We start from the raw sequence: 23,269 nt of genomic DNA, 5'->3' as shown, positions 1-23,269 counted from the left end.
CGGTTATCCCTATTGCTTGTACACTTTTTTTCTACCACATCTTGTCCTTCCCTTCGCCCCTCTATTAATGTGCTTGGACACAGAGCTCTGTGAACAACCAGCCTCTTTAGCAATGACCTTTTGTGTCTTGCCCTCCTTGTGCAAGGTGTCAATGGTCGTCTTTTGGACAACTGTCAAGTCAGCAGTCTTCCCCATGATTGTGTAGCCTACAGAACTAGACTGAGAGACCATTTAAAGGCTTTTGCAGGTGTTTTGAGTTCATTAGCTGATTAGAGTGTGGCACCAGGGGTCTTCAATATTGAACATTTTCACAATATTCTAATTTTCTGAGATTTTTGGGACTCAGTCTGTGTGTAATGAATGAATCTAATATACAAGTTTCACTTTTTGAATGGTATTACTGAAATAAATCAACTTTTTCATGATATTCTAATTTTATGACCAGCACCTGTATATATATATTGTGACGAGTCGGCTACCTCCCCTCTTATTATCATCACCACCCCGTCCCGTATTCGCTGCCCTTCACCAGGCTCCCGACGGGAGTGGGTGTGCGAGAGAGGAGGGGCGCTGAATAGCTAGGGCTGGCGGCGTGTGATGAGGTGCACCTGATGTGAATGGAGCCTCATCACCGCCGCTGCTTAAATGCCGAGTGCGCCTCTCCTCGAGAGACCGGTTTCTTCCCCGTGCATGTACGCTGGTGGCCTCGTGGGTCCAGGAAGGGAGCGTCGAGGGAGCCCTGCACCTCCAGAGACGTGAGTTGCCGGACCCGCAGTCCGGGAGACAGCCAGCACCCGTTAGACGGCTGACGGGCCAGGATGCCGGGCCGTCGAGTCCCCCGGAGGAGCCACGGCCAGCAGAGGGATTACGCCGCTCAGAAGAAGCAGCCGCCACTCGCGCCTCGGCCCCCGAGATGGGAGCGCGTGCGGCCACCGGACTCCGCCCCTTGCCTGGACCCTTCCCTCCTGAACACTGCCCTCCTTCACAAGCCCCGCAGCACGACGAGTACACCAGATCCCCCTGTTTATTTTGGACACCTTTTTTCCCCCTTTGGACACTTTATTTTAATATTTTGTTTAATAAAAACCTCTCCGAGGCCTGACGCCACACCCACTGTGTCTGTCGTTTGCTCCTCCCGCCACAATATATTTCTATACAGGTGCATCTCAGAAAATTAGAATTTGGTGAATTTTTTTTTTCTTGTAACTAATTTAAAGTGAAACTTTCATATTTTAGATTCATTACATGTTAAATAAAACACTTCAAAAGTTTTTTTTGTTTTAATTTTGATGCTTACAGCTCATGAAAGTCAAAAATCAGTATCTCAAAATATTATTCTTTACAGAGATCATTAACCCCAAAATTAATAATCTATCATTATTTACTCAATCCTCCACTTTTTCCAAACCTGTATGAGTTTCTTTCTTCCGTTGAAGGTATTTTTAAGAATGTTGGTAACCAAACAGCTGAGGGTAGCCACTGACATCCATAGTATTTCATCCATATTATGGAACTACGGTAAACTATTGTTTTGTGGTAGAGCAGGTGAAAATGGTACGTCTGATCTTGTAAAGCACCAGCACACCTCAACAAGAAATCATAAGTATCTGGAGCAAAACGCTGCAGGACCATGCACACGCTCAACACTAATACCGTTCAAGGTTTGTTGACATCACTAACACTATTCAGAACTAGGGTTGAAAAATCCAGGAATTTTCAAGACTGGTAACTTTCCATGGGAATTAATGGGAATATATGGGAATAAACTGAAAATTGGCAAAATGTAGTTAATGAAAATGTAGTTGAGAAAAAAAACACTTCAGCATAATCTTGGTTCAAAACAGATTTAATGCAATTTCAGTTGAATTTCTACCCTACATATTGCTCAAGCACATGCACAGCTTACTGTGCTTTCCTCCATAACATGCACAGATCTTTTCATAAATCCTGCACACAAAATATCCATCTTGGTGAGTATTCATGTAAATGACATGAATATTACAAAAAAAATTAAAATGTTTAAAACTTCCTTGTGCTGTGTGTAATATACTGTGCAACTAAATTAGGCTATACCATTGTAAAAACAAATACACTGAAAAAACAATTAGGTGAGCTAATAAAACAAAGGTCTAAATATAACCCCCCCCCCCCACACACACACACACACAATCATTGACAATTTATGAGGTATGTGCTAGCTAGCTGAAGCTGTGATGCTCTTTCTGTTATCATACAGAAGTACAGTACTGCTCAGAAGTTTGGAAACATTACTATTATTTATGTTTTTAAACTTTGCATATCTTTTGCTCATCAAGCCTATACAGAACAAAAAAGTAATATTACCAGTATTACTATTTAAAATAATGCTTTTCTGTTTTAATAAACTTTATTCCTGTGATGCAAAGCTGAATATTCAGCATCATTACTCCAGTCTTCAATGTCACGTGATTCTTCAGAAATCATTCTAATATTTATTAATTTTGGAAACAGTTGTGCTGCTTACTATTTTTTTTATTTTATTACCTGTGATTCTTTTTTCAGGATTTTTTAGTGGATAAAGAAAAAAAAAATTGTTCATAAGTTTTTATTCTTCAATAAATCCTGAAAAAGCATCACAGATTTCCCCCCCAAAAAATGTCATTTTTAAAATTTGTATTAGTTTGCATGCATGTAAGCCTATGATCAAACCAAATGTTTATATTTATGTTTGTCTATGATGTAGTGGACAGCACATTCCAGGGGCCAGTTTATGGTGTGGTCCCTCTCTGACCACATTACTGGACAAAGGTTTGCTATATTTTGATTGGATCTTGGTGGACTAACACAAGCAAACTGTCCAACGCCATCTGATAAAGATGCCAGGACAACAGCCAGACACCTCTTAGAGGGCAAGAAGACCACCTTTGGTACAAAGTTTTCTCCCCTTTGCAACCCTATTCACAATAGCAATAGTGATGCTCACTGCTGTTAGCAAACACTCGCTAGAACAGACAGTATGGAGACAAGAGGTAGTTTAAAAACAAAGGAATTTATTTGCTCTGGTGTTCTGATCTGAAGATGTTTACAAAAGGTTTACAAAAGTCCAGTTTGCACTGCAGATGTGGTGTGAGATCTTGCCATCGTTTTACACTGGAAGTCTTCATCTGTCCACAGGCTTTCAGAGGAATCCTTCCGTGTTATGTCAGAGAGGGAAGATCCTGTTCATTAAAAGTCTTACTGAAGTGTCTCAGATTAAAAGGCCTGTGCTGGTCAGACAGGTCAGAGGTCAGATCGGTGGCCAGACTTTACTGACCTCTTCATGAAGAGACTCTGGGATCCATTGACAAAACGCTGACAACAGATCTAAAAAGGAGAAATAAAGCCATTTGTGTTTCTTTCTACACTTCGGATTTCATCCAAATGTATTTAGTCAGAGCTAAAAATATAAATCATGATATTTATCAGCATTTTGATTCAGTATATATACACAATGCCATTCAAAAGTTTAGGGGCAGTAAGATTTTTAAATGTTTTTGAAAGAAGTCTCTTTGTGCTCACAAAAGCTGCATTTATTTGATTTATTTCTATGGAAAATAAAAGTGCGACTTTTTATCTGACCTTTTTTTTATTATTTCTTGCAATTCTGAGTTTATATCTAACAATTCAGACTTTGTTTCTCACATTTCTGAAAACAAAAGTCAGAATTGTGAGAGATAGATTCAAATTACCTTTTTAATTGTTTTATACTATTGCAGAAACAAACCAAACAACAGAATTCTGTGCTGTAATCTCAGAATTCAGAATAAAAAATGTCAAAAAAGTCTAAGAAAAAAGTATTTTCTTGCCGTGGCGAGTTTATAATTCGCAATTCTGACTTTCTTCTCAGAATTGCAAGGAAAAAACTCAGGATTGCAAAAATAAACTCGTAATTACTTTTTTTCTATTTTTTCATTATTATTATTTTTTTAACAGGTTTTCATAACGTCTTATTTTAATATATTGTAAAATTTAATTTATTTCTGTGGTCAAAGCTGTATTTTCAGCATCATTATTCCAGTCTTCAATGTCACATGATACTTCAGAAATCATTCTAATATGACGACTTTCTGATCAAGAAACATTTCTTATTAAGTGAAATATAAATCTTACATTATAAATACCTTTACTGTCACTTTTGATAAATTTAATGCATCCTTGCGGAATAGAAGTATAATTGAATTAAAAGAAAAAGTCCTACTGACCCTAAACATTTGAATGCTAGTGTATCGTGACAGGTTTGCATTGCATGGTCTATGATACAATAAAATCAATCCTCACATGGTTTTCCACTAAATGACCACAAGTAAGTATGAACCTGAATCATTTTCAGATGCATAGCAACGTACATTTTTCATCTTTCTTCCATGCAGCTTCTAAAGACGTTCTGTTGTCCACTTTCTCTGCCGCCAGCGCCGTCAGAAGAACTTCAGTCCGTGGCTGCAGCCTGAGATCAACGGCAGGAGATTATTCAACAGTAAGTATTTACACTCCGTACACAAGTTAAAGAGCGTATTAGATCTTACCTGGCCCACGTCTTCAGCATGGTGGAGGGTGACGACAGTAAACATTTGCTGAACTGTTGAATCTTGGGACAAACCTGCAGAAATTCATACATCACTTTCTGCAGCAACACCATGGATTACGATTATGGTATCATGAATCATGAATATGGTATATTTCAAATTAATGTATTTACACTGCTGTTTAAAGTTTGGGGTAAGATTTTTTTTTTTTTGATTGATTGATTGATTGATTGATAGAAATTAATACTCTTATTTAGCAAAAATGCATTAACTTGATCAAAAGTGCCAGTAAAGACAATTATAATGCTACAAAAGATTCCAATTTCAAATAAATGCTGTTCTTATAAATATACATTCAGTCATCATTATCTTGATTATGGTCATTACATTGTTTTTGTTTTTTCATAATGATGAAATTTGCCATGGTTTTACACTGGTAGAGAAAATAACTGACATTTCCATCTTGTTTTGGTTTGACGCCCACATTTACACACACACACACACACACACACACACACTCATAAATGTCACCTGGCCCTCCAGGAAAAACTTTGCAAACAGTTTGTAACGCTCAAGGCCCTCTGGGTAATCCATCTCAATGGCAGGAAGCTTCCAACTGACTCTGTCTGCGGAGAGAGGCACACCCACGTTCAGACTAACACCCACATCATGTGACTGTAATTATACACACACACTGCGGCACTAAAAACAAGAGCTGGCTTTGAACTCTGGCTGAGGACAGGAGGACAGACAGGTGCTCTTACAGAAGGTGCTCTGCTGATGACACTTCACACGACCGCTCAGTGGGCAGTACCAGGGGGCGGGGCTTTCCTCCGGAGCGCTGAAGTGACAGTATTGTGGGAGGAGCTTCGGAATCCATTCGGCCTGAACGGCACAAACACCTGCATGAAACAAAATGGAGAAACATTATCTTTACACTTGTGAGATATAAGATAACAAATGTATTATTTAAATAGCGCTGTCATTTATTTTACATGTTTTATTTTTTCAAAATAATTGAATGTTTATTTGTAATTATTTTAGTAAATATTATGTCAAATAATACAAACCCCAAAAAAGTTGGGACACTGTACAAATTGTGAATAAAAACAGAATGCAATGATGTGGAAGTTTCAAATTTCAATATTTTATTCAGAATACAACATAGATGACATATCAAATGTTTAAACTGAGAAAATATATCATTTTAAGGGAAAAATACGTTTTTTAAATTTCATGGCATCAACATCTCAAAGTTGGGACAAGGCCATGTTTACCACTGTGTGGCATCCCCTCTTCTTTTTATAACAGTCTGCAAACGTCTGGGGACTGAGGAGACAAGTTGCTCAAGTTTAGGAATAGGAATGTTGTCCCATTCTTGTCTAATACGGGCTTCTAGTTGCTCAACTGTCTTAGGTCTTCTTTGTAGCATCTTCCTCTTTATGATGCGTCAAATGTTTTCTATGGGTGAAAGATCTGGACTGCAGGCTGGCCATTTCAGTACCCAGATCCTCCTTCTACGCAGCCATGATGTTGTAATTGATGCAGTATGTGGTCTGGCATTGTCATGTTGGAAAATGCAAGGTCTTCCCTGAAAGAGACAACGTCTGGATGGGAGCATATGTTGTTCTAGAACTTGGATATACCTTTCAGCATTGATGGTGACTTTCCAGGTGTAAGCTGCCCATGCCACACGCACTAATGCAACCCCATACCATCAGAGATGCAGGCTTCTGAACTGAGCGCTGATAACAACTTGGGTTGTCCTTGTCCTCTTTAGTCCAGATGACATGGCGTCCCAGTTTTCCAAAAAGAACTTCAAATTTTGATTCGTCTGACCACAGAACAGTTTTCCACTTTGCCACAGTCCATTTTAAATAAGCCTTGGCCCAGAGAAAACGCCTGCGCTTCTGGATCAGGTTTAGATATGGCTTCTTTTTTGACCTATAGAGTTTTAGCCGGCAACGGCGAATGGCACGGTGGATTGTGTTCACCGACCATGTTTTCTGGAAGTATTCCTGAGCCCATGTTGTGATTTCCATTACAGTAGCATTCCTGTATGTGATGCAGTGCCGTCTAAGGGCCCGAAGATCACGGGCATCCAGTATGGTTTTCCGGCCTTGACCCTTACGCACAGAGATTGTTCCAGATTCTCTGAATCTTTGGATGATATTATGCACTGTAGATGATGAAAACTTCAAACTCTTTGCAATTTTTCTCTGAGAAACTCCTTTCTGATATTGCTCCACTATTTTTCGCCGCAGCATTGGGGGAATTGGTGATCCTCTTGCCATCTTGACTTCTGAGAGACACTGCCACTCTGAAAAGCTCTTTTTATACCCAATCATGTTGCCAATTGACCTAATAAGTTGCAAATTGGTCCTCCAGCTGTTCCTTATATGTACATTTAACTTTTCCGGCCTCTTATTGCTGCCTGTCCCAACTTTTTTGGAATGTGTAGCTCTCATGAAATCCAAAATTAGCCAATATTTGGCATGACATTTCAAAATGTCTCACTTTCAACATTTGATATGTTATCTATATTCTATTGTGAATAAAATATAAGTTTATGAGATTTGTAAATTATTGCATTCCTTTTTTATTCGTAATTTGTACAGTGTCCCAACTTTTTTGGAATCGGGTTTGTATATAAATACATATACATACATAGAAATTATTACAATTTAAAATAACTTTTCTATTTAAATAAAAAGTGTGAAATGTAATTTATTTCTGTAATCAAAGCTGAATTTTCAGCATCATTCCTCCAGTCTTCAGTGTCACATGATCCTTCACAAATCAAATATTCTGATTTGCCACTCAATAAACATTTCTGATTATTATCAATGTTAAAAACAGTTGTGCTACTTAATATTTTTGTGAAAAACGTGATACATTTGATTAATAAGTCTTAATTGTCTTTAATTGTTTTATGCCACTTCTATTGCAAGTGTAATGCCTTAAGTCATTTATCGTATTCATACGATAAAATGCATGATTAATTTGTTAACAAATATTGCACTGGGTACAATGTAAACTATTCTGGTGTATTTTTCCCCCATTTTTAATTTTCTATTTCTTGGTCCACTATGTGAGTCCATGTCCACTTCTAATTGAAAGCCTAAATATTATAATAATGAAAATATTAAATAAATAAACTTAAACTGTTATTATTAACTTACCTAATTATTACACACATTATTCTTACAATAAATATAACATTTCAAAGTTTAAACAGACCATGAAATTTTCCACAATTTTTATCTGTTTTTGAGACAAAACTTAATTTATAAAAAGTGCATTTAAAGGGCAATGTGTAGAAATGCACTGATTTCACGTGTAAACACACACACACCTCTCATGTACATCTTGGTGGTCTCCATGATTTCCTGATAAACGACAAACTCTGGAAGTGTCTTATGAAGGGCAGATGATGGGTGAATGAACACTGGATCATCCAGCAGAGGAGTCTGTAGCACACACACACACACATAAATCTCTATGACTTCTGCGAAATTCAACTGCAAAATCAGAAGCAATCTTCCAGGCACCTTGTAGCCGTTCCTCCATTTGGGGTCGAGCAGCTCCTCGGCCTGCACTCGTCTGGCGATGTGATCTCCTAAACCCGCCAGTACGATCTGCCGTAAACACAGCACCTGAGACTCTGTCGGAGGAGCCATCTTATTATCCATGTACATGCCAGCGTCAGAGCACATGGCATTCACTGAGACAGACAGAGAGAGACGGAAGGTTCAATCATGCACAGGCAGGCACAGACACAAACAGAACAGAAAAAACACATGTATCTTCATGTATGTACCTGCATTGGTCAGCTGTCCTCGTAGTCTTCGGATTTCCAGCATGGCTTTGTACCGAAGCCCGTTTTCCTCACAGAACTGCTGAGGGCAGCCCGCAAATTCACAAGCACCAACAGCCCCTAAACACCCATCAACATCCCAACATTTACACAAACCACACAAGCTAATGACAGAAACATGCATAGAAGATTTGCCATTTTTAAATGATCAGAAATGACCAATTCATTTCAATATGATAAGAGTCAGATGCAGGACTTTTATTGTGCCTTCTCTAGTTTACGGTCTCTATTCAACAGCTCTGTCTAATAATAGAAAGGCACTTGCTTTAATTACAATTATATTTTATTTAGTGCTGTCAAAGGATTAATCACATCTAAAATAAAAGTTTTTGTTTACATAATATATACTGTGTATATTTATTATATTTATAAAATACACACTTATACAGTATATATTTTGAAAATATTTACATGTGTGTACATGTATATATTTATATTCTAAATAAATATATTTCATATACATGCATAACATTTTTCTTAAATATATGCATGTTGCATGCACTGTTGATATTAACTAAAACTATAAAAAATTATTTTTAATTTCATAAATTTACTTAACTGAAAATAAAATTAAATATAAATATTAGACGGGAAACAAAAGGGTAAACTTAAAAAAAAGTGTTACTTAAAATAAAATAAACAGAAATTAAATAATAATAATAATATTGATCATGTATATTTATTATAAACCTAATAATTTCAGCTATTATATTATTTCAGCTAGTTGCCAAAGCATAATTTCTCATTTTCATTTAGTTTGACTTGATGTGCTAAATTAACTAAAACTGAAATAAAAATTATAAAAAAAAACTATACAGACATAATAATAATAATAATAAAATACAAAAACAAAATTAATAAAACTTTAGAGGAAAATGGAAAATACAAAATAAAAACTAATTCAAAATATTAAACAACTCTTAGTATCTCTGTGATACTAAAATAGCAAATGAATAAGTTGAAGTACTAAAATTACTAAAACTAGAACTGAAATAAAAATTAATTAGAAATACAGAAATATTAAAATAATCATAATAAAAAGACAAAGTACATATTACATAAACTAAAAATTTAAACTGAAAACATAAATAAGCTAATTCAAGAGATGAATAAATACTATAATAGTATAAAAATAATACTAAAATAACAGGAAAGGTTTCAGACGATATAAATCTTGAGGAGTTTTGACATTAGACCTGAATGTCTGAATATTTGACATCAACATTGAAAATCGAAATCAAACTCATACCCAGCAGAACCATCAGATCTCCCAGCTGAAGCGACTGTCCCTGACCGGCCCATAACCTCCTCATCTGAACACATCTGGCTTTCTTCCCTGCCATCTTAGTGCTCTCCTCCTCGCTGCCCGCAGGCCTGAGAAACCCAGAGACGGAGTGAGCGCTAATGTTTCCTCTGAAGTGAATGAATGTGCACGTGTTGTGTGAATGACCTGTCGTAATCCTCAAAGATCTCTCTGACGGTCATGGCAGCCACGATAGTGATGATATACGGCATACAGCCCTGCTGACGGCCTAGCGCCAGCATCTTAGCATACCGCGGTGCTACGGGAAACGCGGCCATTGCGCGGCCCAGAGGAGTTATGGGACACGACAGACGCGCCCTCTCCATCTCACCCAAACTACAGCAGAGAGAGAGAGAAACAGGTTAAGAAAGAACGAACCAATGAAAGAAACTAAAGACTAAAGCTACAAGTTAAGACAGATCATTTAACAACTTTGTGAAATACTTTGCAGCAATCACATTTTTAATAGGTACAAAGCACTAAATTTAAATGATATTACAGATGACTGTCAGGGTTTTGTGGAAATCATTTTTATTATTATTTTATGGGACCTATAGTTCACATTCATGTGGTTATGAACTATTTTGAATACATTACAATAAATACAGTATCTACATTTTTTTTTAAATTATACAATATTTAATATAAATATATTATATTATACAATATAAATAAACTTGATAGCAATAAAATGTAATACTATGAAAATATGTGCACATTTAATGACAATTTATCATGAACACATTTGATATTTTATACATTGTATTTGTAGCTACACTGACATGCAACAAATTTAAATTTCAGGACTTTTGTTGGGACTAAATCTGGGTTTTTATAGTAACTAAAACTACAAATAAAACTAAACCATTAAAAAAAACATTTTCGATTCTTAAAATAAATATTAACTGAAAAAAAAAAAAACATCTAATTTTAGTTTAACTAAAATAACTAAAACCAAAACTGACATAAAACATTTATAAAAACTAAAAAGATAAATTTGCAAGAAACAAAAACTAATAAAAATGGCAAAAACGCACAATTACTCAAATTGAAGCTAAATAACTAATACTAAATTTTAAATGAAAACTGAACAATTTAAAAATAACAATGAATTCAAAGTATTAATAAACTATAACAAATTCTAAAATAACTGAAACATTTTCATCATTTTATGGGACCTGTAGTTCATATTCATGTGTTTATTAACCATTTTGTTACATGAACACATTACAATAAATATATCAGAGAACAAATTAAAATATTGTATCAATGCATTCTATGCACCTTTAATAAAAGCAACCATGTCAGTCTAATTGCTTGTTAATTTCCTTTCACTCCACTTTCATCACATAAAATGGATCAGTTAAAGGAAAGAGTGAGGGATGAATAAAAGCGAGGAGAAATGGGCCGTACCGTCCGTGTCGAGGCGGTTCCTCCAGCGCTCCCAGAGAGATCAGGAGCTGTTCGGCAGAGATCAGCGCCTCGGATGAGGGAGGAGTCGGGAACGGGAAATTCACAACCTAAACACACGCTATATAAATAAATAAGACCAAACCCAAACCTGTCATGCTGGGATGTAATAGTTCTTGTGTGATTAGCGCATGATGAAAGGAAACCTTTTCAATGTTGAGATCTTTCATCTGAAGGACGAGGTCATCGACGGGACGCCGTGTGATTTCAGCCTCCGAAAACAAACTGAAATCACCGAACACAGCCGACGAGTAGAGCCTACGCACACATACACAAATATTAAGTTACTTTAATACCACATGCTTCCAGATCTTCCTCCAAAACACAACAATGGTCAGATTCTGACCTATAGCAGTGACCCGGCTCCGTTCTGCCTGCCCTTCCTGCCCTCTGATTGGCTGACGCCTGTGAGATCCAGGTGACCTTAAAGGAGGAGACGCCCGTCACTCGGTCATAAAACCTCTTCTTCACACGACCGCAGTCCACCACATACTTGATGCCGGGGATCGTCAGAGACGTCTCGGCCACGTTAGTCGCCACGACGCACAGACGCGCTCCAGCGGGAGGAGGACGGAAAACCTGAACACACAACACATCTAAACGAGCTGAACACTACAATAACTGTCACAAATGTTTTCATTTTTACATGTCTGAGGGTTGAGGTCAATCTAAAATAGAAATAGTGCATCTGGCAGCATTTTACTATTATTCATCGATAGATATTTATTCATTATCATCCATCTTGATTATGTTTATTTATTTATCTTTATAAATGTTGAATTTGGTTCTGTACAGCATTCAACCACGTTGTTTATTTGTGCTTTACAAATAAATGAATTAATTCACTCAATTCAGAGCTTAATAATTAAAAATACAGTTTACAAAAATGAGTAAATCCACATAAAATTCTGAATTTGGAACAATTTTTCAAACTGTCAGAAAATAGAAAGTAGTTCAAAAGCTCTTGTTGATTATTTATAAAGAAACATGATCAGACTAAATCCTTGGATAAAATGTAAAATAAAAATAAATAAATTAAAATTAAAATGAAATTAATGTGTACTCAAAAATTGGCTGTAGAGATTATGATCCATGATCCAATAACATTAAACAGTTTCAAATATTAAAAATTATTTATATTATTACAGAATTTTTTTTACATTACAGTATAATGTAGTTTCTACTGCGTGATGTTAACAAATTATGTGTGTGAGTGTATGTATGTATGTATATATATATATATATATATATATATATATATCAATCACACAGTATATATACATATACAGTCAGGTCCATAAATATTGGGACATCGACACAATTCTAACATTTTTGGCTCTATACACCACCACAATGGATTTCAAATGAAACGAACGAGATGTGCTTTAACTGCAGACTGTCAGCTTTAATTTGAGGGTATTTACATCCAAATCAGGTGAACGGTGTAGGAATTACAACAATTTGCATATGTGCCTCCCACTTGTTAAGGGACCAAAAGTAATGGGACAATTGGCTTCTCAGCTGTTCCATGGCCAGGTGTGTGTTATTCCCTCATTATCCCAATTACACTGAGCAGATAAAAGGTCCAGAGTTCATTTCAAGTGTGCTATTTGCATTTGGAATCTGTTGCCGTCAAGATGAGATCCAAAGAGCTGTCACTATCAGTGAAGCAAGCCATCATTAGGCTGAAAAAACAAAACAAACCCATCATAGAGATAGCAAAAACATCAGGCGTGGCCAAAACAACTGTTTGGAACATTCTTAAAAAGAAGGAACGCACCGGTGAGCTCAGCAACACCAAAAGACCCGGAAGACCACGGAAAACAACTGTGGTGGATGACCGAAGAATTCTTTCCCTGGTGAAGAAAACACCCTTCACAACAGTTGTCCAGATCAAGAACACTCTCCAGGAGGTAGGTGTATGTGTGTCAAAGTCAACAATCAAGAGAAGACTTCACCAGAGTGAATACAGAGGGTTCACCACAAGATGTAAACCATTGGTGAGCCTCAAAAACAGGAAGGCCAGATTAGAGTTTGCCAAACGACATCTAAAAAAGCCTTCACAGTTCTGGAACAACATCCTATGGACAGATGAGACCAAGATCAACTTGTACCAGAGTGATGGGAAGAGTATGGAGAAGGAAAGGAACTGCTCATGATCCTAAGTATACCACCTCATCAGTGAAGCATGGTGGTGGTAGTGTCATGGCGTGGGCATGTATGGCTGCCAGTGGAACTGGTTCTCTTGTATGTATTGATGATGTGACCGCTGACAAAAGCAGCAGGATGAATTCTGAAGTGTTTCGGGCAATATTATCTGCTCGTATTCAGCCAAATGCTTTAGAACTCACTGGACGGCGCTTCAAAGTGCAGATGGACAATGACCCAAAGCATACTGCAAAAGCAACCAAAGAGTTTTTGAAGGGAAAGAAGTGGACTGTTATGCAATGGCCAAGTCAATCACCTGACCTGAATCCGATTGAGCATGCATTTCACTTGCTGAAGACAAAACTGAAGGGAAAATGCCCCAAGAACAACCAGGAACTGAAGACGGTTGCAGTAGAGGCCTGGCAGAGCATCACCAGGGATGAAACCCAGCGTCTGGTGATGTCTATGCGTTCCAGACGTCAGGCTGTAATTGACTACAAAGGATTTGCAACCAAGTATTAAAAAGTGAAAGTTTGATTTATGATTATTATTCTGTCCCATTACTTTTGGTCCCTTAACAAGTGGGAGGCACATATGCAAACTGTTGTAATTCCTACACCGTTTACCTGATTTGGATGTAAATACCCTCAAATTAAAGCTGACAGTCTGCAGTTAACGCACATCTTGTTCGTTTCATTTGAAATCCATTGTGGTGGTGTATAGAGCCAAAAATGTTAGAATTGTGTCGATGTCCCAATATTTATGGACCTGACTGTATAACAAATTACTTATATTACAGAAAATATTAATTTATACTATAATATTAAATAGATTCTATTGTATAGTAATAAAGTAAATTAAATGTGGAATACACTTATTGGACAATTGCTCTGTTACTCCAGGCCACTATAGTAAGGCACATACCTTTGCCTGCTGCTCAGGTGCCAACAGAGAGTAGAGAGGAAGCACATACAGCGGGATGGACGGGTCGGCCTTCTCCTCTGAACACAGCACACACACACACACACATTAACACAGAACCAGTCAAGCACAGATGAAACACAGCTGCATATGTAAGAGTGTCTCACCGTGATCGGCATCCGGATGATCTCCCAGCTCCAGCTCCAGGTCTGAACCCTCATTATCATCCTCATCAATGCCGGCCTGACGATCCTCATCACCCTCGTCCACAGGCAGAGCCGAGTAACTGTCCAGATTAATCTTCGGGAGCGACTGAGACAGAGATACTGTTTTAATAAATACTATGTCAAATAATAATGTGTTTATTATTTAATAATATGCATAATAATGAATTTAAAATCAATCAAAAATCTATTTAATCATATGTATAATAATGTTTCAACTAGTAGTATGCTACATTATTGACTACACCACTTCATTTTCATTTTAAAATAGAAATGAGCAAAATATTATTACAGCATTTATTAATCTTTGTTAATGCTAGATAATAAAAATACCATTGTTCGTTGTTTATGTTAGTGCATTAACAAACATTAACAGATATTTTACAGATACCAGAACTTTCAAAAATGCATGAGTAAATGTTGTTAAATGCTGTATTATTTATTGTTAGTTCATTTTACCTAAAGGTGACACTTAACACCTTTACTGTAAAGTGTTTACAATCAATTCGGATCAACCAGAGAGAGAGGACACACATGACAGGCCAACAAGTACCACACAAACCCAGTTCTCAGAACATTCTGCCAAGGTTCTCTAAAGGTTTTGACCAAACTTTTATTCAAAGTTATCTGGTCTTTAACAATGTTCTCAAAACACTAGTCAAAAGAGTGTTTTATTCCTGAAATATTTTAGTTGGATATTTGTTTTTAAATGTTAGTACTTGTTAGTACATTCAAAAGTAACGTTCCCACAATGTTTGCAAAAATGTTCAAACGTAATGTTCCTTTAACATTTGCATAACAAAAAACACTACAAACATTGAAAAAACTGGATGTTTTCACAAGTAATGTATTCATAACCTAATAGAAACGTAAGTAAAACCTTATTAGAATAAATGTTTGTTAGCTGGGATGACAGTTATCATACCACATTCTTCTTTTTCTGAGCTCTTCTTGACTTCTTCAGATCTTCTTCTGTTTCCATTGAATCTGAAAGGACACACACTTCAGTTTTTAATATTTGGATGGCTGCTTAACCTTGTTAAGGGATTGTAACTAACATTTAGATACAAAAAAAAGACAATGTACTGTCTATGTAGTTTTTAATAGTTACTTATGTTATGTATGGTTAGTGATTCCTCGATAGAGTGATTTTTTTCCGTTATGCATAACAGTGCTGTGTGAGATGTGTCTGTGTACCTGTGTGCTCTCGGTTGGGTCTGTAAGGGAAAGCCTTCCTCAGTCTGCGACACACAGAATGAACCTCCGCTTGACCCGTCAGAAACACCAGAATGCCACCTATAACAACACAAGTGTTTAGATCCTTGCATTCATGCACGCACGCATCTGTGTGTATCATTTATCTTTGCTTCTGTGTGTGTTTAACTGACCTGGCGGCAGCATGCGGTGAATCTTGCAGATCTTACGGAAAGCTTCTCCAGTGTAGTCGTCCATTGGTGTGCGTTTATTAAAATGAACCGTGACCGCAAACTGACGGGCCTCCACCTATACACACACATATACAGTGTTAAAACGCTCATATTTGACAACACTATTTTTCTTGATCATAACGGAAGTTATTTGCATATAGAAGTGTCTTAAACACAGAACGTTCCCCTAACATTAGTATTTGGTTCCTGATAGTGTTTGTTTGGAATTCCATAATAACATTCCAAGAATACGGTTCAAAGTTCTTTTTTTTTACAAGCAGAAAATAACATTCCCAGAACATTTCAGAGTTTCTTAGTTTTTTTTGGTGAAGACCTAACAACAACTTGCAACAATCTATTGGTTATTTTTAGGTTGATTTTTTTTTTTTTAAACTAACCTTCCAATTAAGAAAGTCACAGATGATTTTGTTTGATGACCTACAGAACATTTCCTAATGTTTAAATATGTTTAATTTATCATAATCTGCAGAATACACACATAACACCTTAATTAGTTTACAACCTTATTTGATTATACATTTGTATTAAATCATACATCCAGAAAAATTAAAACACAGAATTTCAGAAAAAATTAAACTTTTAATTGGATTCTATAATTGTGCAAACTATACGGTTGTAATAAAATTATTGCAATATATTATTTGTTATTAAGTTTTATGAAATGAATTAATTAGACATGCTTTTTGATTATTCACAATTTTAAATACGGAATCCAGGAAACTCTGAATTTGAGGAATATAAAATGAAATTTGGGAAAAAAATCAAATGGATTTCATAGATCCTTAAAAATGAAATTTTTGTTAAACTAAGTAAATTGTGGTTAAATTTATTCATTATTTTCAATGTTTTTTTTATTCCATTTAACAATTAATATGGAATCCAGAAATATTAAAATGGGAAAAACGGGATCCAGAAAAATTAGAAACATTTTTGAATTTTAGAAAATTAAAGTGAATTCAAAGGCCCCCCCCATTTTTATTTTTTTGTTTAACTTTTAAGTAATTGTTGATTAATTGTATAAGTTTCATGATTTCAGTTATGCTTTTTGATTACTAAAATGTAAATATGAACATTTTTAACCTGAAAAAACTGAATATGGGAACAAGTAAACTGCAATTTGGGACTCTACTTCATGCCAACGTGACATTTGATAATGATATGAACATGTTACAGAGGCGAAATAAGAACAATGTAGACAAATCAGACACCTTGATAACCGGTGGAGGAGTTCGGAAGATTCTCTTGTTCTCAGTGAAGTCCTCCACACGCAGCGTCGCCGACATGATGATCAGCTTCATGGGTAAGCCTTTCTGTGAATCAGAGATCGCATTATAAACATGCCAACCACACAGCTTTAACCTGACCATCATGTGTGCTACCTTGTTGCGGAGTGGGACGATACGTGACAAGAGGCCGATGAGGATATCAGTGTAGACGCTGCGCTCATGAGCTTCATCTATGATGATCACGCTGTACTTCTGCAGCAGGAAATCCTACAAAAACAGGCATCATGACAGGGATATTAAGAGAAAGCAGATGCATCATCAAACGAGCAGCAATATACTAATGGCTCACTTGCTATATGGTACGTATGTGTCAGTCGTGGCCAAAAATATTCGAACACTAGTATTTTCAGCAGCTAAAAATGGTTTTAAGTCAGTTATTTCTATCTTTTGTTGTAGTGTGTCAGTAGGAAATATCAGTTTATATTTCCAAACATTCATTTTGCCATGAATTGTAATAATCCAGTGAGATTCTTGTGCTCCGCACAGAGATCTGATCCGATCATCATCCAGTCTGTCTGGAATGACATGAAGAAACACAGATTTAATCTGTCTCATTCCAGACAGACTGGATAACTGACTTAAAACCTTTTTTAGCTGCTGAAAATACTAGTGTTCTAATCATTTTGGCCACCACTGTATATATGGAGGTTTTTGCTTTATTACTTGATAAACACAGGGTTAGCTGAAACCTACACAAACAGGGTTGGCACAAGCTTATTTTTATGTGCAGTGCGTGACCCCTGGTGAAATATAAACACTGAATACATCATGTTTACTAAATCTTTGAGGAACATCCTGGGATGTCCTTTTTTTATTTGAAAGATGCACAAAAGCTTTCTTTGAGAGTTAGTGTGTAAACTTTGGTCATTTAAGTAGAATATAATATAGTATTATGTAAAAATAATGCATAGCATGTAATACATGTTGCATGTTTGTGCATGCGTGTTACCCTCTGAATTTCTTTCAGCAGGACACCGTCTGTCATAAACTTGATCTTTGTGTTTTCTGTCACATTCCCCTCGTACCTGATCTGATAAGACACCACCCTGAACACACACACACAAACACACTTATATCAGTTTGGCATTAAAGCTGCTCAGACTTCATGCAGGATGTTTGTAAAAGGTCTAAAATAACTGCCGTCAAGCACACAAACACATCAGGACAGAAGGATAAACAGAGCAGGCTGAAATCAACATCAAATACAGTTTAAGACTAAAAATGCCTGCATGGCTATTTGGATGAATCAAAGAAGTGCAGATTTCTTCAAAAATATGAAGCAGCACAAGGTTTTTCAACATTGATAATAATCAGAAATGTTTTAACTTTTTAACCGAGCTAACATCACTGTACGGTCACATTTGGCTTATTTGTTTACTGCACAGATGTCATACCCGCTGGGTAAATTCATCTCTGTGGCAACACGGTGAGACATGCTGATCGCCGCCACTCTCCTGGGCTCCGTCACACCAATAATGCCATCCGAGCTGAGAAACAGAGAAGCAAACCATGAGAGACAGACAGCACAGATCACACACAGGCAACGGCTCGTCGGTTGTGATGTTACCTGGCGTATCCCGCCTCGTACAGGAACTGAGGCATCTGTGTGGTTTTCCCGCTGCCCGTCTCTCCACACAACAACACACACTCTTTTTCCTTCACCGCCTCCATGATGACCTGCTCCTCTGCCAGGATCGGCAACCTCAGTCGAGCCTCCTGCAATTCACATGAAGAATGTGATCTGGATTAAACCAAAATGATTCAAATCCAAGTGAGAACATGGTAACATAGCCTTTATGTATAATAGGTAACATCGTGTGCATCATATCTCTTCATAAATATTTCAATGCATTTTAATATTTACAGATTCCATTCTCATTATGCGTTAATACATTATACTTTCTAAAGTTTTATAATGCATTCAAACTGTATTATTCATGAGATCATGTGACGCATTATAAGGTGCATTACAAGGCATAATTAATGCATTAAGAATATTTCAAGTGAAGTGATCATATTTGTTCTTTCATCTATTTATCAGTTAATAAATCAGCATCATCATCTACATTTATGTGCTGTTTCCCAGCGGTCAAAACTGTACTTTCACACTGAGAAACATTTCAAAACCTGGATCATAATGTAATATAATATACGTGAAAATAAAAATACAAAAATTTAAAAAATAAATAAAGAAAAAACTCTTTCTGCAGTCCCTAAATGTCTAAAGTGACCACTTTTCATCAGAATAAGCAGCAATGTGGTCTATATAATATAATATAATGTATTAAGTGTATAAAAACACTAAAACTTCTCCCACTCACACACTTTAAAACCAGTCTGGTTCCTGTACCTGAATCTTCACCAGTCGATCCACAGGAATAAACACAGCAGGTTTACAGTCTTCCTTCTTATGTGTTTCCTCTTTTGCATCTTTATCTTTCTTCCCTTCGTTAAAATCTGTTTCTTTCTGTTTGGCCTCCTCTCTCAGCACCTGCGGCTCTTCTGTGGGGTTCTTCTCAAGTGTTTTTTCCTCCTCTTCCTCAGATGAGCCTGAGCCTGAGCCATCATCCTCCTCTGATGACTCTGATTTCTCCTCCTCCTCCTCCTCCTCCTCCTCTCTTCTTCTCTTTCTGTTTGCTCCACTCACACTGCTGATCCTGACAGTAGTTGAATCCCCATCCTGATCTTCTTTCACAGACCTGCAAGCACACACAGTGATGTATTTTCAGTTTTTCAATATCGACTAGTCAGAGTCCTTAGTACAGGTAGATCTCTTACTCTTTGGTCTGGTAGAGTCTGTGTCCAGTGCCGAGTTTAGAGGTTGTGTAGAGCAGTTTGAGCTCCGGCTCGGGCAGCTGAACCTCAGCTAGTTTAGATAATATATCGGCTCTCTGTGGAGAATGAGAAACATCTAAATTACTTCTATATGACAAACAGAATCAACTAAACCCTCCAGATGCATCAATCTCACAGACTCTCTCTTCTTACATGGGTTTTTTTCTCTTTCAGCTCCAGAACTTTCTCCAGGTTCTTCCTCTGCTTCTTTGTCAGGGCTTTTTTCTTGGCTACAGGAAGTTCTACTTTTTGTTTCTTGGTTTTGGTGGCAGGCAGAACAAGAGCGTTGCAGTCGTCTACACCTTTAAGCATGGCTCCATCTGCACATAATCACATTACACAATAATAAGCTCCAAAACACACACATTTAAATAGCTGAAAACAACACGCATGTGTGAAAGTGCTGACACTTAATATCTTGAAAATGACACAAAACAAGCTGCTATGTGATACTGTACCATCATAAAAATCTAGATGATTCACTGGGCATTTTAATAATTATAATACGATTGAAAATTAAATCGGAATTAGCCTTTGTTTACAATAACTAAACAAATTACACTCCAGGGCAAAAAAAATGGGCCAAGCCCAAAATGGCTAAACACTAAGCTTTTAATGGTCTTAAGCACAAATTACCAGTAAGGAAATTAACAAGAATTAATCAAATACACTCTTGTCTCAGAAAATGGTCAAATGTGCACCATTAAAAGCTAAATATTGAGAGATTTTTTTGGCTTGGCCCTTTTTTTTTTTGCCCAGGAGTATGTATGTATGTATATATATATATATATCTATATATACTACCAGTCAAAAGTTTTTGAGTAGTAAGACTTTTAATGTTTTTAAAGAATTCTTTACTCATTATATACACGCCTGCATTTATTTGATCCAAAGTACAGCAACTGTAAAAATTTTGAAATATTTTACTAAAGATAACTGTTTTCTATTTGAATGTATTTTAAAATGTAATTTATTCCTGTGTTTCCAAAGTAGATTTTTTCAGCGTCATTACTCCAGTCTTCAGTGTCACATGATCCTTCAGAAATCATTCTAATATGTTGATTTACTGCTCAATAAACATTTATTATTATTATTATTATGTTGAAAACAACTGAGTAGAATTTTTTCAGGTTTCTTTTATGAATAGAAAGTTCAAAAGAACAGGATTTATCAGAAATAGAAATCTTTTGTAACATTATAAATGTCTTTATCGTCTTTTGATCAATTTAAAGCTAAATAAAAGTATAAATTTCTATCATCACTACCCCCCCCCCCCCCCCAAACTATACCGTAATATTACAAAAGCATTTTATTTCAGATAAATCCTGATCTTTGGATCTTTCTATTCATCAAAGTATCCTACAAAAAAAATTACTCAATTGCCCATATTAAATATTGATAATAATAAAAATGTTTCTTGAGCAGTAAATCAGTATATTAGAATAATTTCTGAAGGATCTGGAAATCACTGAAGCCTGGAGTAATGATGCTTTGCATCACAAGAATAAATTACATTTTAATATATACTCCAATAGAAAGCAGTTATTTAAAATAGTAAAAATATTTCACAATATTACTGTTTTTGCTGTATTTTAGATCAAACAAATGCAGGCTTGGTGAGCAGAAGAGAATTCTTAAAAAAAACATTTAAAATCTTACTGTTCCAAAACTTTTGACTGGTAGTATATGTATTAATTTTAAAAAAAGATCATATTTGCTCTTGCATCATTTTATCAGTTAATATATCACCATCTGCATTTATGTGCTGAACTTTCACTGAGAGAAACATTTCAAAAGCTTTACTATAATATAATTATTGAAAACACTAAATATACTAATAGTATTAATAGTAGCACAGATAATAATAATAATAATAATGGTTTGTTTTGTGGACATTTTAAATTATCGTTCTAAATGATTTTAATGAATTGTAAGAAATAAAAGTGTAAATATACATAAATCAATGGATTAACAGTTTACAAAAGGAGTGTTATTTTACAGATAGTACAAAATCATTTTAACTGTCCTCAATTTACAGTAAATACTACATTTGCCTTTATTAATTGTGTCATTTTGCACGCATGTTGCTTTTTCCCACTGTTTCATGCCTGTTGTAATATGTTAAATGAATGGTTTCTGCTTCGTATTGCATCCCTATCTTATGATCTCACCTTGTATCTCCACCTGCACATCAGTCTGTCTGTCTGCAGCAGCTGTCTGCGCACATGTGCTCTGCTGTCTGCCTTTCCAGTTGTGTTTCTTTCTTAATCTGCCCATGGCAGAGCTTCACAGCTCCAAACACAACCCTCAGAGATGTGAAGGGAATCTGTCACATGACAAGAAAAGGCTCATGCAAATAAAGTCACCTGGCAAAAATACTAATGCTCCTCAAATAGGCTTCATTTTATTCAATTCGAGTAAGAGATATAGAGATCATCTTTTCATATCTGCTCATGCATGCTGCTCGAGATCAAATTAACATTACTTCAAAACTTCTACATATTAAACATTGATTATATTAATAAGGGTCCTTTATCCGCACAATAAAATAACTGTAACCGATTCATCTAAGTGTCTCAGACAGTAACATATTTGAAAAGACTCACGTGTTGATCCTGTGGTGATGTTGTGCAACCTTCAAATGAGTCCGATGCACTTCAGCAGCGATAAAAGGTTCCGGGTTTGTGCCAAAAACATGCATAAAAACAGCTACAAACCCATGTATTATACAAAGTATAATACATTAAGTCGCTTTGGATAAAAGTGACAATGTAAATGCAATTAAAATAATCAAATACTATTAAATATGACATGTCTGTTTCATAAATCTATTAATTATCATTAATTTGTTTATTTTATGGACAGCTTGTCTAAACAGGCCGATGAGAGACTAATAATAAACGTTACTACTATTCCCTTTAACCACACAAATGTCTCATTAAAGGTAACATATCATGAAAATGTGATTTTTCCAGGTTTAAAGTGCTATAATCAGATCCCCGGGGCATCTACCAACCTAGGAAACGTGAAAAAGATGAACCCAGTCATTTTGTTTTGGTAAGCTTTCTTCTGCAAGCGTCTGCAAATGGATGAAACTGATCCGACATCAGGTAAAAACCATAGGGCAAAGGTAAAAACACTGGCACTGGTTCTCGCATGATTTTCCTGTATTCTCTTTTGAAGTCAAACAGTCCAAAAAGCATGCATCATCATCTA

At 36.1% G+C, this 23,269-nt stretch overlaps 1 protein-coding gene across 3 annotated transcripts; it reads right to left on the bottom strand.

Moving 5' to 3' along the window:
- Positions 1 to 1,832: 1,832 nt before the first annotated feature.
- Positions 1,833 to 22,712, bottom strand: LOC306849332 (putative ATP-dependent RNA helicase DHX37). 3 transcript variants are annotated; one of them, XM_079384279.1, is made up of 28 exons: positions 22,660 to 22,712; positions 22,225 to 22,379; positions 20,207 to 20,373; positions 19,997 to 20,109; positions 19,569 to 19,917; positions 18,786 to 18,934; positions 18,613 to 18,705; positions 18,168 to 18,264; positions 17,312 to 17,425; positions 17,141 to 17,242; positions 15,873 to 15,987; positions 15,682 to 15,780; positions 15,410 to 15,471; positions 14,428 to 14,572; positions 14,264 to 14,340; positions 11,538 to 11,770; positions 11,338 to 11,449; positions 11,135 to 11,241; positions 9,869 to 10,057; positions 9,668 to 9,792; positions 8,362 to 8,478; positions 8,093 to 8,265; positions 7,897 to 8,011; positions 5,306 to 5,443; positions 5,073 to 5,167; positions 4,542 to 4,615; positions 4,365 to 4,462; positions 1,833 to 3,342 (listed from the first exon to the last, which is right to left on the bottom strand). In XM_079384279.1, the coding sequence occupies exons 2-28, from the start codon at positions 22,328 to 22,330 to the stop codon at positions 3,266 to 3,268; spliced, it is 3,441 nt and encodes a 1,146-aa protein (XP_079240405.1). In that variant the 5' UTR covers positions 22,331 to 22,379; positions 22,660 to 22,712; the 3' UTR covers positions 1,833 to 3,265. The 3 variants fall into 3 exon arrangements, with proteins under 3 accessions (XP_079240405.1, XP_079240407.1, XP_079240406.1); XM_079384281.1 differs by having other exon boundaries at positions 17,141 to 17,224; positions 17,402 to 17,425; XM_079384280.1 differs by having other exon boundaries at positions 3,138 to 3,342; positions 4,542 to 4,603.
- Positions 22,713 to 23,269: the final 557 nt, after the last annotated feature.

This window comes from Barbus barbus, assembly GCF_936440315.1.
Source record: "Barbus barbus genome assembly, chromosome: 29".
Lineage (NCBI taxonomy): Eukaryota > Metazoa > Chordata > Actinopteri > Cypriniformes > Cyprinidae > Barbus > Barbus barbus.
This window is presented reverse-complemented; position numbering and strand designations above follow the sequence as displayed.

What these genes read in the sequence shown, in the direction of transcription:
- LOC306849332 (XM_079384279.1), bottom strand. Translation starts at nt 22,330, where the DNA reads ATGGGCAGATTAAGAAAGAAACACAACTGGAAAGGCAGACAGCAGAGC. An exon ending in AGATCTGATGGTTCTGCTGG is followed by an intron (nt 8,479 to 9,667) that starts GTATGAGTTTGA and finishes ATGGGTGTTTAG; the next exon opens with GGGCTGTTGGTGCTTGTGAA. An exon ending in ATGCTGAAGACGTGGGCCAG is followed by an intron (nt 4,463 to 4,541) that starts GTAAGATCTAAT and finishes CGTTGATCTCAG; the next exon opens with GCTGCAGCCACGGACTGAAG.